The sequence below is a fragment of the Lissotriton helveticus genome, chromosome 5_2 (assembly GCF_964261635.1).
Source record: "Lissotriton helveticus chromosome 5_2, aLisHel1.1, whole genome shotgun sequence".
In the NCBI taxonomy this organism is placed as follows: Eukaryota; Metazoa; Chordata; class Amphibia; order Caudata; family Salamandridae; genus Lissotriton; species Lissotriton helveticus.
The window spans coordinates 9,641,466-9,657,414 of record NC_136066.1 but is presented as its reverse complement, the minus strand read 5'-3'; the positions used below and the strand labels follow the sequence as shown (position 1 = coordinate 9,657,414).

General features: G+C 50.8%; 1 protein-coding gene across 2 annotated transcripts in view; it reads left to right on the top strand.

Annotated features, from left to right (window-relative positions):
- Positions 1-15,949, top strand: part of LOC144761119 (carboxypeptidase M-like) — a 160,861-nt gene that overhangs the window by 116,757 nt on the left and 28,155 nt on the right. Inside the window, exon 7 of one of the 2 annotated variants that reach the window (XM_078646575.1) lies at positions 8,862-9,014. The exons of the other annotated variant lie outside the window; for it this stretch is intronic. Within the exon in view, the coding sequence (XP_078502701.1) occupies positions 8,862-9,014 (153 nt within the window). The remainder of the gene's footprint in view (positions 1-8,861; positions 9,015-15,949) is intronic. 2 annotated transcript variants of the gene reach the window in all.

The window sequence follows — 15,949 nt, the reverse complement described above, 5'->3', positions numbered from 1 at the left end:
GTGCCTCATGGGAACAGTCCAGCCCGAACTGCCAAGCCATGTCTTGAGTCTGGGAGGCAAAGGCAGGGGTGAGAGAGCGTCTCCAGAGAGAGTCTTGATGAAGGACGAGGGTAAAACATCATCTTCATAGGAAGTGACTCTGAGGCAGTTGAGTGTGTTACCAACAACTGCGGAGAGCGGGCTTTGAAGGCTGACCATTGAGGGAGTCTCGGGGTAGGGCTGGATGTTATGGATGAAGCAGGCCTGATGTCGTTTATGTGCTACCGGAGCTTGGATAGGCGAGGAACGGGTGGGTCTGGCCGGGGGGTCGATGCAGTGCTTCATTGTCTTGAAAAGGACATAGATCTGCTTAAAGAGAGTCGCCCGCCCCCGACTCTCTGGAGGTGATAATTCAATACCTCAATAGACAAGGAAGGAGAAATCAGGGAAGGGAGAGATAAGACTGAGGGGGGTTTGCTGTTTCAGGTCAGTATCTGCAAAGCGTGGGGTAGAGTAGTGTCTGCTGGTTGATTTTCCCACTTATTCTCAGATGAGGAGCAGAAATGTAATGAATATTAGAGAGAGATCAGGAGCAAGTTAGAACTAATATATAGTACATATAATGAGACCTGAACCTCAGCAGTAACCACAGGGTTGCTCCAATTCTGTGCGGACAATGTGGCCATGAGAATAGATGCCGAACTGGATAGCTCTGACGTCTCAACTTTGGTACCAATGGAGAGTCAGGTGTGTTAGCTGTACATTCGAGTAGCCCAGAGATACCTGTGGGAAACAACAGTACCCTCCCAGCATGCTGCCCAATAACCATGCAGTAGCCAGGGACACTAACAAAGGCTGCACAACAATGGAGCTCATCAGTAAGATGCCAGTCAGGATGCCGAGCGCCAGTCTGCCGTCAAGAAACTTAGGCAAGCTGAACCTTTGAACATTAAGACACCAGCCAGGATACTGAGAGCCAGTTTGCTGTGAAGAAACTAAAGCAAATTTAACATTAAGATGCCAGCCAAGACGCCGAGCACCAGTCTGCCTTGAAGAAACTAACGCAAGCTCAATAGTAAGACAACAGCCAAGACGCCGAGCACCAGTCTGCATTGAAGAAACTAACGCAAGCTCAATGGTAAGACAACAGCCAAGACGCCGAGCACCAGTCTGCCTTGAAGAAACTAACACAAGTTCAACAGTAAGACGCCGCAAGACGCCGAGCACCCGTCTGCCTTGAAGATACTAACGCAAGCTTAACAGTAAGACGCCAGCCAAGACTACGCCGAGCCCCCGTCTGCCCTGAAGAAACAAAAGCAAACTCAACAGTAAGATGCCAGCCAAGACGCCGAGCACCAGTCTGCCTTGAAGAAACTAACGCAACCTGAACAGTAGAATGCCAACCAAGACACTGAGCACCAGTCCGCTTTGAAAAAACTAACGCAAGCTCAACAGTAAGACACCAGCCAAGACGCCGAGCACCGGTCTGCCTTAAAGAAACAAAAGCAAGCTCAACAGTAAGACGCCAGCTAAGACGCTGAGCACCAGTCTGCCTTGAAGAAACTAAGGGAAGCTCAACAGTAAGACGCCAGCCAAGACGCTGAGCACCAATCTGCCTTGAAGAAACTAAGGCAAGCTCAACAGTAAGACGCCAGCCAAGACACAGAGCACCAGTCTTCCTTGAAGAAACTAATGCAATCTGAACAGTAAGACACCAGCAAAGACGCCAAGCACCGGTCTGCCTTGAAGAAACTAAAGCAAGCTCAACAGTAAGACGCCAGCTAAGACGCTGAGCACCAGTCTGCCTTGAAGAAACTAAGGGAAGCTCAACAGTAAGACTCCATCCAAGACGCTGAGCACCAATCTGCCTTGAAGAAACTAAGGCAAGCTCAACAGTAAGACGCCAGCCAAGACACAGAGCACCAGTCTTCCTTGAAGAAACTAATGCAATCTGAACAGTAAGACAACAGCAAAGACGCTGCACACCCATCTGCCTTGAAGAAACTAATGCGAGCTGAATAGTAAGACGCCAGCCAAGAGGCCGGGCACTGGTCTGCCTTGAAGATACTAACGCAAGCTCAGCAGTAAGAGCCAGCCAAGACGCTGAGCACCAGTTTGCCTTGACGAAACTAATGCAAGCTCAACAGAAAGACGCCAGCCAAGACGCCGAGCACCAGTCTGCCTTGAAGAAACTAACGCAAGCTTAACAGTAAGACGCCAGCCAAGACGACGACGAGCACCCGTCTGCCCTGAAGAAACAAAAGCAAACTCAACAGTAAGATGCCAGCCAAGACACCGAGCACCAGTCTGCCTTGAAGAAACTAACGCAACCTGAACAGTAGAATGCCAACCAAGACACTGAGCACCAGTCCGCTTTGAAAAAACTAACGCAAGCTCAACAGTATGACACCAGCCAAGACGCCGAGCACCGGTCTGCCTTGAAGAAACTAACACAAGCTCAAAAGAAAGACGCCAGCCAAGACGCCGAGCACCGGTCTGCCTTAAAGAAACAAAAGCAAACTCAACAGTAAGACGCCGCAAGACGCCGAGCACCCGTCTGCCTTGAAGAAACTAACGCAACCTGAACAGTAAGACGCCAGCCAAGACACTGAGCACCAGTCCGCTTTGAAAAAACTAACGCAAGCTCAACAGTAAGACACCAGCCAAGACGCCGAGCACCGGTCTGCCTTGAAGAAACTAACACAAGCTCAACAGTAAGACGCCGCAAGACGCCGAGCACCCGTCTGCCTTGAAGATACTAACGCAAGCTTAACAGTAAGACGCCAGCCAAGACGACAACGAGCACCCGTCTGCCCTGAAGAAACAAAAGCAAACTCAACAGTAAGATGCCAGGCAAGACACCGAGCACCAGTCTGCCTTGAAGAAACTAACGCAACCTGAACAGTAGAATGCCAACCAAGACACTGAGCACCAGTCCGCTTTGAAAAAACTAACGCAAGCTCAACAGTAAGACGCCAGCCAAGACGCCGAGCACCGGTCTGCCTTGAAGAAACTAACACAAGCTCAACAGTAAGACGCCGCAAGACGCTGAGCACCAGTCTGCCTTAAAGAAACAAAAGCAAACTCAACAGTAAGACGCCAGCCAAGATGCCGAGCACCAGTCTGCCTTGAAGAAACTAAGGCAAGCTGAACAGTAAGACGCCAGCTAAGACGCTGCACTCCGATCTGCCTTGAAGAAACTAATGCAAGCTGAATAGTAAGACGCCAGCCAAGAGGCCGGGCACTGGTCTGCCTTGAAGATACTAACGCAAGCTCAGCAGTAAGAGCCAGCCAAGATGCTGAGCACCAGTCTGCCTTGAAGAAACTAACGCAAGCTCAACAGAAAGACACCAGCCAAGACGCCGAGCACTGGTCTGCCTTGAAGAAACTAACGCAAGCTCAACAGTAAGAGGCCAGCCAAGACGCTGAGCCCCCGTCTGCCTTGAAGAAACTAACACAAGCTCAACAGTAAGACACCAGCCAAGACTACGCCGAGCACCCGTCGGCCCTGAAAAAACAAAAGCAAACTCAACAGTAAGATGCCAGCCAAGACACCGAGCACCAGTCTGCCTTGAAGAAACTAACGCAACCTGAACAGTAGAATGCCAACCAAGACACTGAGCACCAGTCCGCTTTGAAAAAACTAACGCAAGCTCAACAGTAAGACACCAGCCAAGACGCCGAGCACCGGTCTGCCTTGAAGAAACTAAAGCAAGCTCAACAGTAAGACGCCAGCTAAGACGCTGAGCACCAGTCTGCCTTGAAGAAACTAAGGGAAGCTCAACAGTAAGACGCCAGCCAAGACGCTGAGCACCAATCTGCCTTGAAGAAACTAAGGCAAGCTCAACAGTAAGACGCCAGCCAAGACACAGAGCACCAGTCTTCCTTGAAGAAACTAATGCAATCTGAACAGTAAGACACCAGCAAAGACGCTGCACACCGATCTGCCTTGAAGAAACTAATGCGAGCTGAATAGTAAGACGCCAGCCAAGAGGCCGGGCACTGGTCTGCCTTGAAGATACTAACGCAAGCTCAGCAGTAAGAGCCAGCCAAGACGCTGAGCACCAGTTTGCCTTGATGAAACTAACGCAAGCTCAACAGAAAGACGCCATCCAAGACGCCGAACACCGGTCTGCCTTGATGAAACTAATGCAAGCTCAACAGAAAGACTCCAGCCAAGACGCTGAGCACCAGTTTGCCTTGACGAAACTAATGCAAGCTCAACAGAAAGACGCCAGCCAAGACGCCGAGCACCAGTCTGCCTTGAAGAAACTAACGCAAGCTTAACAGTAAGACGCCAGCCAAGACGACGACGAGCACCCGTCTGCCCTGAAGAAACAAAAGCAAACTCAACAGTAAGATGCCAGCCAAGACAGCGAGCACCAGTCTGCCTTGAAAAAACTAACGCAACCTGAACAGTAGAATGCCAACCAAGACTCTGAGCACCAGTCCGCTTTGAAAAAACTAACGCAAGCTCAACAGTAAGACACCAGCCAAGACGCCGAGCACCGGTCTGCCTTGAAGAAACTAACACAAGCTCAACAGTAAGACGCCGCAAGACGCCGAGCACCCGTCTGCCTTGAAGATACTAACGCAAGCTTAACAGTAAGACGCCAGCCAAGACGACAACGAGCACCCGTCTGCCCTGAAGAAACAAAAGCAAACTCAACAGTAAGATGCCAGCCAAGACACCGAGCACCAGTCTGCCTTGAAGAAACTAACGCAACCTGAACAGTAGAATGCCAACCAAGACACTGAGCACCAGTCCGCTTTGAAAAAACTAACGCGAGCTCAACAGTAAGACGCCAGCCAAGACGCCGAGCACCGGTCTGCCTTAAAGAAACAAAAGCAAACTCAACAGTAAGACGCCAGCCAAGATGCCGAGCACCAGTCTGCCTTGAAGAAACTAAGGCAAGCTGAACAGTAAGACGCCAGCTAAGACGCTGCACTCCGATCTGCCTTGAAGAAACTAATGCAAGCTGAATAGTAAGACGCCAGCCAAGAGGCCGGGCACTGGTCTGCCTTGAAGATACTAACGCAAGCTCAGCAGTAAGAGCCAGCCAAGACGCTGAGCACCCGTCTGCCTTGAAGAAACTAAGAAACTAACACAAGCTCAACAGTAAGACACCAGCCAAGACTACGCCGAGCACCCGTCGGCCCTGAAAAAACAAAAGCAAACTCAACAGTAAGATGCCAGCCAAGACACCGAGCACCAGTCTGCCTTGAAAAAACTAACGCAACCTGAACAGTAGAATGCCAACCAAGACACTGAGCACCAGTCCGCTTTGAAAAAACTAACGCAAGCTCAACAGTAAGACACCAGCCAAGACGCCGAGCACCGGTCTGCCTTGAAGAAACTAAAGCAAAGTCAACAGTAAGACGCCAGTCAAGACGCTGAGCACCAGTCTGCCTTGAAGAAACTAAGGCAAGCTCAACAGTAAGACGCCAGCCAAGACGCTGAGCACCAATCTGCCTTGAAGAAACTAAGGCAAGCTCAACAGTAAGACACCAGCTAAGACGCTGAGCACCAGTCTGCCTTGAAGAAACTAAGGGAAGCTCAACAGTAAGACGCCAGCCAAGACGCTGAGCACCAATCTGCCTTGAAGAAACTAAGGCAAGCTCAACAGTAAGACGCCAGCCAAGACACAGAGCACCAGTCTTCCTTGAAGAAACTAATGCAATCTGAACAGTAAGACACCAGCAAAGACGCTGCACACCGATCTGCCTTGAAGAAACTAATGCGAGCTGAATAGTAAGACGCCAGCCAAGAGGCCGGGCACTGGTCTGCCTTGAAGATACTAACGCAAGCTCAGCAGTAAGAGCCAGCCAAGACGCCGAGCACCAGTCTGCCTTGAAGAAACTAACGCAAGCTTAACAGTAAGACGCCAGCCAAGACGACGACGAGCACCCGTCTGCCCTGAAGAAACAAAAGCAAACTCAACAGTAAGATGCCAGCCAAGACACCGAGCACCAGTCTGCCTTGAAAAAACGAACGCAACCTGAACAGTAGAATGCCAACCAAGACACTGAGCACCAGTCCGCTTTGAAAAAACTAACGCAAGCTCAACAGTAAGACACCAGCCAAGACGCCGAGCACCGGTCTGCCTTGAAGAAACTAACACAAGCTCAACAGTAAGACGCCGCAAGACGCCGAGCACCGGTCTGCCTTGAAGAAACTAACACAAGCTCAACAGTAAGACGCAGCAAGACGCCGAGCACCCGTCTGCCCTGAAGAAACAAAAGCAAACTCAACAGTAAGATGCCAGCCAAGACACCGAGCACCAGTCTGCCTTGAAGAAACTAACGCAACCTGAACAGTAGAATGCCAACCAAGACACTGAGCACCAGTCCGCTTTGAAAAAACTAACGCAAGCTCAACAGTAAGACGCCAGCCAAGACGCCGAGCACCAGTTTGCCTTAAAGAAACAAAAGCAAACTCAACAGTAAGACGCCAGCCAAGATGCCGAGCACCAGTCTTCCTTGAAGAAACTAATTCAAGCTGAACAGTAAGACACCAGCAAAGACGCTGCACTCCGATCTGCCTTGAAGAAACTAATGCAAGCTGAATAGTAAGACGCCAGCCAAGAGGCCGGGCACTGGTCTGCCTTGAAGATACTAACGCAAGCTCAGCAGTAAGAGCCAGCCAAGACGCTGAGCACCAGTCTGCCTTGAAGAAACTAACGCAAGCTCAACAGTAAGACGCCAGCCAAGACGCTGAGCACCCGTCTGCCTTGAAGAAACTAACGCAAGCTCAACAGTAAGACGCCAGCCAAGACGCTGAGCACCCGTCTGCCTTGAAGAAACTAACGCAAGCTCAACAGTAAGACACCAGCCAAGACGACGCCGAGCACCCGTCGGCCCTGAAAAAACAAAAACAAACTCAACAGTAAGATGCCAGCCAAGACACCGAGCACCAGTCTGCCTTGAAAAAACTAACGCAACCTGAACAGTAGAATGCCAACCAAGACACTGAGCACCAGTCCGCTTTGAAAAAACTAACGCAAGCTCAACAGTAAGACACCAGCCAAGACGCCGAGCACCGGTCTGCCTTGAAGAAACTAAAGCAAACTCAACAGTAAGACGCCAGTCAAGACGCTGAGCACCAGTCTGCCTTGAAGAAACTAAGGCAAGCTCAACAGTAAGACGCCAGCCAAGACGCTGAGCACCAGTCTGTCTTGAAGAAACTAAGGCAAGCTCAACAGTAAGACGCCAGCCAAGACGCTGAGCACCAGTCTGCCCTGAAGAAACTAAGGCAAGCTCAACAGTAAGACGCCAGCCAAGACGCTGAGCACCAGTCTGCCTTGAAGAAACTAAGGCAAGCTCAACAGTAAGACGCCAGCCAAGACACAGAGCACCAGTCTTCCTTGAAGAAACTAATGCAATCTGAACAGTAAGACAACAGCAAAGACGCTGCACACCGATCTGCCTTGAAGAAACTAATGCGAGCTGAATAGTAAGACGCCAGCCAAGAGGCCGGGCACTGGTCTGCCTTGAAGATACTAACGCAAGCTCAGCAGTAAGAGCCAGCCAAGACGCTGAGCACCAGTTTGCCTTGACGAAACTAATGCAAGCTCAACAGAAAGACGCCAGCCAAGACGCCGAGCACCAGTCTGCCTTGAAGAAACTAACGCAAGCTTAACAGTAAGACGCCAGCCAAGACGACGACGAGCACCCGTCTGCCCTGAAGAAACAAAAGCAAACTCAACAGTAAGATGCCAGCCAAGACACCGAGCACCAGTCTGCCTTGAAAAAACTAACGCAACCTGAACAGTAGAATGCCAACCAAGACACTGAGCACCAGTCCGCTTTGAAAAAACTAACGCAAGCTCAACAGTAAGACACCAGCCAAGACGCCGAGCACCGGTCTGCCTTGAAGAAACTAACACAAGCTCAACAGTAAGACGCCGCAAGACGCCGAGCACCCGTCTGCCTTGAAGATACTAACGCAAGCTTAACAGTAAGACGCCAGCCAAGACGCCTATCACCTGTCTGCCCTGAAGAAACAAAAGCAAACTCAACAGTAAGACGCCAGCCAAGACACCGAGCACCAGTCTGCCTTGAAGAAACTAAAGGAAGCTCAACAGTAAGACGCCAGCTAAGACGCTGAGCACCAGTCTGCCTTGAAGAAACTAAGGGAAGCTCAACAGTAAGACGCCAGCTAAGACGCTGAGCACCAGTCTTCCTTGAAGAAACTAACGCAAGCTGAACAGTAAGACACCAGCAAAGACGCTGCACTCCGATCTGCCTTGAAGAAACTAATGCAAGCTGAATAGTAAGACGCCAGCCAAGAGGCCGAGCACCGGTCTGCCTTGAAGAAACTGTAGGTGATTGTACAGAGGTCAAAGGGCTTCTTCGAAGGGTCAGTTCAGTGCAATACCTCTAGTTTCCTGTCCAGAGGGGGTGGTTCTCCGAGTCAGGGATTAGTGAGAGTTCACTGACCTCAGAGGAGGCAACTAGGGCAATCTTGAGGTTTCGTTCATAGTAAGTCCCACATGCCTTCTGAGCTGATGTGCGTTTCTCAGGACATTTCTGTCCGTGATTGTGTAGTGGTAACTCCGGGCCGGATTTAGAGTTCAGCGGATGGGTTACTCCATCACAAGCATCCAATGTGACCCTCTGTCAGGTAACACTCACCCGTGCATCCCTTTATTAACTTACTGTGTTCACTGCATACAGCTGCAGCCCCCCAAAGGTTGGGGGACCTTGTTGAGCCCCCGCCGCACTCATCATAGCTCGTGAGCAGCAGGTGCTGGTGTGTTGTTAGTCAGAGTATTAATACAAGCGGATGTTGGACCCTCCTGGGTCTGTGTTGTAGCGCTCACAAGCTTCTGCCACAAGAGTCTCTCTTCCCGCTTTCACCAAGGTCCTGTCTGTCTCTGCAGGTGGTTTACAGGACTATAACTACATCACTGGTCAGTGCTACGAGTTAACCCTTGAGCTGTCGTGCTGTAAATACCCGGAGGCTTCTCACCTGCCTGAGCTGTGGGAGAACAACAGAGAGGCGCTCATCAAACTCATCGTCCAGATCCATGGAGGCAGGTACCTTTAGCGGCATCTACAAGCACTTGTGCGAAAGGCACTTTAGTGATAGCCAGATGTTCACCAACAGGCACTGCAGTCGTGCCTAGATCTCACATTCATTAACTCTTCAATCCTTTGAATATAGTATAAAGTAACAAATACTACAGCACTATTGAATTGATTTTTTTTTTGGTAAGACCTTTATTTGCATCTTTCGACTTTACACAGCATTTAGCCTACAACCCTGCGGGCCGGCTGCGGTGATAAACATTAACCTGAAATCACTGTTATAAGTACACAGCCTTTTAGCCGACAACCACAGGTCCGGCGGCGCAATATGCAAGATAGAGGCAATTTACTCTGGTTTTGCTACAGATACAGTGTCGTCTTACATTTTCTTATGGAAGTATGCTGAAAGACTTTAGTTTCCAGTAGTTATAATTAACGATAAACCAAACAGTAACTTTGGCATGTCGATGGTATACTCAATTATCCATAAACAGTTTTATTTTCAATCATAGTCTCGTGCACACCGGTCGCACCAAGGGCGACACATGAAGCATCCACACCGGATGTATATATGTGTCGCGGTCTCTACACATCACCATCTGACAGAAGATCTCCATCCTCCTCCCCCTCATCCTCTGAACTGACTGCACCATACTCAGGCAGTGGGTCATACAGGTCCCCCCTATATGCATTCCCGGGCATCCAGACCTTGTTCTTCTTGCGGGGGCGCGCCCTAATTGTATATACCGCCCTCTCTGTCAGCATCAGATCGTCCATATTTCGGCACCAATGCGTCAATGTCGGTGAGTCTGCTGCTCCCCACTTCTGCGCTATATCTCTCTTAGCTACTATAATTCCTATCGTGCCCCAGATCAGACCGTGACGTGAGAGATCGTTTGGTACCCATATATTAAGCAGGCATTTGCGGGGCTCTGGTGTAAGGGAGACCCCCAGTGTTTGTGAGATAGTGCACATTACTTGCCTCCAGTAGTCCTGTACTTTCGTGCAGTCCCAAATGGTGAGCAGAAAAGTCCCTTCCTCCCCACACCCCTGGAGACAGTAAGGATGCTGCGCCCGGTGGAGTTTGTGTAATGTGATCCTGGTGTAGTAGATCCTATGCAGAATCTTAAGCTGCCCAAGACGAAACTTAGCTGAGATGCCCACTTCTTTTGGTGATGCCAGCGCTTCGTTCCATTCTGTGTCGTCGATGTCCCCCAATTCGTCCACCCATTTCTCTCGCAGTTTGCATGAGGGGTCTGGCAGGTTATTGATCAGTTTGCGATATGTGAGGGAGGTGGCGCTGCGCTGCATATAATCTGTCAGCAGTCGGTCCTCCAATGGGGAGGCATCGGGAACATCAGAGTCCGCCGGTATCGCTGCTAACAGAGCATGTCTGACTTGTATGTATCTATAAATTTCGTTTGGGCCGAGGTCATATTGTTGCCGGAGTTGAGGAAACGGGATCACTGCTCCCTCTGTCCACAAGTCTCCCACTGTTGATATGCCTATATTGTCCCACTGCGTAAAGCCCTTGCTCCGCCTTAAGTGCACCAGCGCTTTAGTGTCCCATAATGGGGTGAGTTTTGTGATCACGCCTTTCCATTTAAGCTTCGCTTGCGCCGAGTACCATATCGCTACCGTGTGTTTCGTGGGTCCTATAAGTTTGGCTGCCAGTTCCTTGTGGTAAAGCGCTGCCAGTAAACTGTGTGTGCCTAGTTGCTCTCTGTCGGCCCTGTAGGCTGGGTCGTCCTGGGGCACATGCAGCCATTGATTAATAGCCTTGAGTTGTGTTGCTCAGTAGTATAGCTGCAAGTTCGGCAATGCGATTCCGCCCTCGTACCAGCTTCTATTCAGCTTTACTTGTGCTATCCGTGCCGGACGGGCCCCCCAGAGCAGACTAGAGACTACGGCTGTCACTTGTTGGAAGTAGCGTGTGGGTACTGGGAACGGTGTGTTTTTGAGTGTCAAAGGTAGATTCCCCCAATGGTGCACATCTCGCCTTAGGCGGTCCAATGGCGGCTTTACATTTTTATCATAGAACTCGGCCGAGTCCTTAGTAATATGTATGCTGAGGTATTTAAAGGAGTCCGCCGCCACCTCTAGTTGGCAATCATCGGGTAAGACTGGGGCCGGCCCGCTCAGCACATAAATCACCGATTTTGTCCAGTTTATCATGTAACCGGAGACCGCCCCGTGAGCGTTACAAAGCACAAGAAGCTCTGGTATGCCACTTTCTGGTTCCGTCATGTAGACGAGCATATCGTCGGCATAGAGGGAGACTCTATCTTCCCATCCCTCCCTCCAACCGATACCTTTCAACAATGGAGTAGTTCTGATCAATGTCGCTAGTGGTTCTAGCACCAGGGCAAACAACAAGGGGGACAGCGGGCATCCCTGTAGAGTCCCCCTTGCAAGTTGTATGGTGTGTGAGATGTGGCCGTTTGCTGTTACGTGTGCAATCTGGTTCGTATAAAGGAGGTGTATCCAGGATATAAATTTAGGGCCGAAACCCATGTGAGAGAGCACCGCAAAGAGATATTGCCATTCGACCATGTCGAATGCCATTCTGGCGTCCAGCGATAGTATGACTGCCGATTCTGACAATTGCGTTGCTCGCGCCAATGCTCCATGGACGCGGCGAAGGTTCAGGGCTGTGTTTCTGTTAGGCATAAAGCCTGATTGATCTGGGTGGATCAGTTGTGGGAGGTGGGACATCAATCTGGTAGCCAACAGTTTCGCCAAAATTTTCACTTCTGCGTTTAGGAGAGATATTGGGCGATAGGAGGTGCAAGCCATTGGTGGTTTTCCGGGCTTCGGGATTGCCACGATGGTTGCAGTGCGTTGATCTGGCGGGAGCTCAGTAAGTTCTAAACTTTCCGTGTACATTGCCAGCAGCGGCGTACTTAATGTCTCAGACATCAGTTTGTACCATTCGATGGGAATCCCGTTGGGGCCCAATGCTTTCCCAGACGCCACTGCGCTGATGGCCCCTTGTATTTCTTCAGTCGAGAGGTCTGTTTCCAGTTCCTCTGCTGCTTCAGCGGTAAGCGTCCGAGTTGGTATGGGGCTAAGTATATCTAATGCCGCCTCTTTCGTCACCTCCCTGTTCTGGGTATATACCGCCTGAAAGTAGTCTGCTAATGTGTTGACTATCTCCTCTGGGCGTGATCAGAGTGATCCGTCCGAGGCGAGGAGCTGCAATATGCCTTTGGTGCCTCCCCCCTTTTTGTCCAACCAGGCTAGCATTTTCCCAGCTTTATCCCCTACATCATATATTTTGTGTGCGGTTGCCATAATGCTGGCAACAGTTTGTCGTTTCAAATGGTCCCCGTGCCGCTGCTGGCACCGCTGTAGTTCACGCAGCAACTCCGGCGTAGGGTCCGCCATGTGTGCCTTACTCGCTGCGTGCAGTGCCATTTCCAACTCCGTCAATTCCTGCTGTTGCATTCGTTTATGTCCCGCAATGGATGCTATAGCTTGCCCCCGTAGGACAGCTTTATAGGCCTCCCAAAGAACCGAGGGAGATGCCACTGTGTTCGTGTTTTCAGCAAAATAACATTTTGTCTCTTTCTGTAAATGTTTACGTATTTGGGGGATCTTGAGATATCCCGGGTGTATCGGGTATATTCTTCTGCGAGTCTTCTCAATCACTGCCTGGATGAGGCCCAGTTTGGTTTTCAGCCAGCTCATGGCACCGAGTCTGCTGTGGTGGTAGTGCTGGATGACCTTCGTTCGCGTGTCGACTCTGGTCGGGCAGCCTTTTTAGTGCTGCTCGACATGTCGGCCGCATTCGATACGGTCAGCCATGGGATACTCATCAGCAGACTAGAGGAAGCTGGGGTGGCAGACCTGGCCCGGGATTGGTTGGTCTCCTATTTGCATGAGAGGCACCAGGTAGTGGCTTTGCCACCTTTTAGGTCTGCCCCCAGGATAGTGGGGCAAGGGGTGCCCCAAGGGTCGGCTATAAGCCCTATCCTTTTTAATTTATATCTACGCCCTCTGGTCAGGCTGATAAAATCATTTGGTATCTCAGTTGTGAATTACGCTGACGATACCCAGCTTATCTTTTCCTTTGAAGGCAGGGATGCTGTGTCACAGGAGACTTTTCATCAGTGTATGACAGCCTCGGCGGACTGGCTGCGCCTAAATTCCCTCCAGTTTAATAGCGCTAAAACGGGGGTACTAAACTGCTCCTTGGACCGCACCCTTCGTCCTCTGCCAGCGGATTTCTGGCCACTCTCTTCCCCGGGCACCGTGGCGGCGGCAGACTCCGCGCGCAATTTGGGTGCCCTGTTTGGACCCAATCTCCAGTTGGATGCCTCTGTCAATAAAACTGTTGCCACCTGTATGATGCTACTGCGTTCTTTGCGTAAAATTCTTCCCTTGCTTCCGACCTTAGCCAGACCAGAGGTAGTGCGCAGCATCATCCTTAGTAGATTAAACTACTGTAATGCGTTGTTGCTGGGTGCCCCTGGCTGTTTGATCGGCAAGCTGCAACGCATTCAGAACATGGCAGCTAAGCTGGCCCTTTCCCGATTGCGCTCGGCCTCCTCCTCTCTAACGCTGAAGGATCTGCACTGGTTGCCCATCCTTCAGCGTATTGACTTTAAAGCATCTTGCATTGTCTTCAAGGCCCTTCATGGTCAGGGGCCTGTACGGGTACAAGAGCTTTTTTCCTGGTACACCCCAGCCAGATCTTTACTGTCCTCATCAGCCTATCTAGTGGCGGTGCCTAGAATGCAAAGGGTGCAAATGGGTGGCCGTTCCTTTGGTCACACTGCAGCCAAACTTTGGAATTCTCTCCCGCTAACATTAAGGAGCATTGACAATCTTGCTTCATTAAAGAAAGGCTTGAAATCCCATCTTTTTCCTAGGGATGTGTAACTCCTTCTGTTGTGTGGGCTAGGTCATTATGAGTCAAAGCGCCAGGATAACCTCTGGGTGATAGTTGCGCTATAAAAGTATGCTTACTACTACTACTACTTCTCCTGACAGGAGAGAGTTAGGGTCAGCGGGGAGTGATCTGATATCCCTCTGGGCTGAATGTCTATGCCGTCAATAGATAGCGCCCCATTGCTCAGTGTCAAAAAGTAGTCAATGCGTGACAAACTATTATGTGTCGCGGAATAGTAGGTGTATTGTTGCAAAGTGGGGTGCATGTGTCTCCATGTGTCTGTCAGTCCAAGTGCTTCTAGGAAGCTGTTGAACCGAGAGGGTCCTGGTGTGAGCGGTCTAACAGGGAACCTGTCTACTGCGTCATTCACCGTTGCGTTAAAATCCCCTCCTAAAATAAGGTCCCCTACTGGTAGATCTAGGAGGAATTTCCCCAGGGCCGGCAGTGCGACGGAGTGGAGCGCTGGGGGTATGTAAACTGATCCTATATTCAGCAGCTTGCCCTCCCATTGGCCATGGACGGCCGCGAAACGTCCCTGGTCATCTTTTTTGGTATGTAGGACCAGAAAGGGGGATGTCTTTCGTACCAGGATCCCTGTCCCCCTCGAGCCCGATGTGAATTCCGAGTGTACTTCCATTCGGTAGCCTCTTCTATCTAGTGCCTGACCTGCCTGCCCTGTAAGATACGTCTCCTGCAGGAGGACCAGTGCTGGGCTGTGTCACTAGACCCCTCTTTATTTTGTCTCCTAACCCTCGCACATTCCACGTCAGTAATTGTAGTGGCGCTACACGTGTTGCTCAGGCCCCTACCTCAAGGGTGTCATGTCGTGTGTCGTGTGCCATGCAGAAGTCGTCTTAGATGGAGAGTGTCTCCAGTGTGTCAGTGCCCAGTGTCCAACCCTCGGTGGTAGTGTCAATGCGTCACGTCCATTTTGCCCTGCCTGTTCACTCAACAACAACTGAGTAACAACAACGGGTTCCCCCTTCCCTCCCCCCTCCCTGCCTCACTGCTTAACGGACATTGAACCGCCCGCCCCCCCAACTTAGCAGAGTGCTCATCCCCATTTAAACCCATAGTACTTGCTTGCCGGGGTAAAGGTCCCGCGGAGGCATCGGCCCATCATGCCCTCCGTGGCTCGTTCCAAGCCAGTATCCGATTACAGCCCGACCAGTGTTGTTCTTAGCGGCTAGCGTTCTCATGGCAGCCGCTCGTCCATGCGCCCGTTCATTGTTCATTGTCTAGTGATCCTGCTCCCGGCGATCGATCCGGAGTTGCACGTCTTGATGCTTGAGATCCAGTGCGTTCCCCCGCTTATAGTTCTGGTCGTTCTTGTTCGTACGGCGGGATGCCGCTGCCGGTCTCCAGCCCTCCAGCCAGTCACGCGCCATTTCCGGTGTATCAAAAAACCAGGTCTTATTGCCCGCCACCACTCTCAATCTCGCCGGGAATAGCATAGAGTATGGCATCTCTCGTGCTCTCAGTGTCTTTTTGACGTCCAAAAAGGATTTCCGTCTGCGGGCTACTTCCGCAGTGTAGTCCGGAAAAAAGGCAAGTGTGGAGTTATGCACACGGATTGGTGGCGCGATTCTTGCAGCTTGGAGGATCGCGTCCCTGTCTCTAAAGTTAAATAACCTGGCTAAGACCGGCCTAGGGGCCGCTCCTGGTTTCGTCTGGCCTCCAGGGACTCTATGCGCCCTCTCCACGGAGAAAAGTGGGACAAGCCCTTGGGCTGCAACCTGGTCTTAATCAGGTCCATCGCTGGCGAGCCTTCAGATTCTGAAATACCTAAGATTCTTACGTTGTTTCTTCTGGAGCGCCCTTCCTGCTCGTCCAGCTTCTCCTTAATCAGTTTATTTTCAGCTTCAAGGCGAGCCATCGCCGTCTGCAATTCCGAGGTGTCCTCCACAAGGGATTTCATGACTATCTCGACCTCCTTCATCCGCTCCGTCATTTTGTGAAAGTCCGCTCGCAGCAAAGCGACATCCGTAGAAATTGTTCCGACTGTGGTCTGCACCTGAGTTAGGGCTGCCATCACGTCTTCAAGCG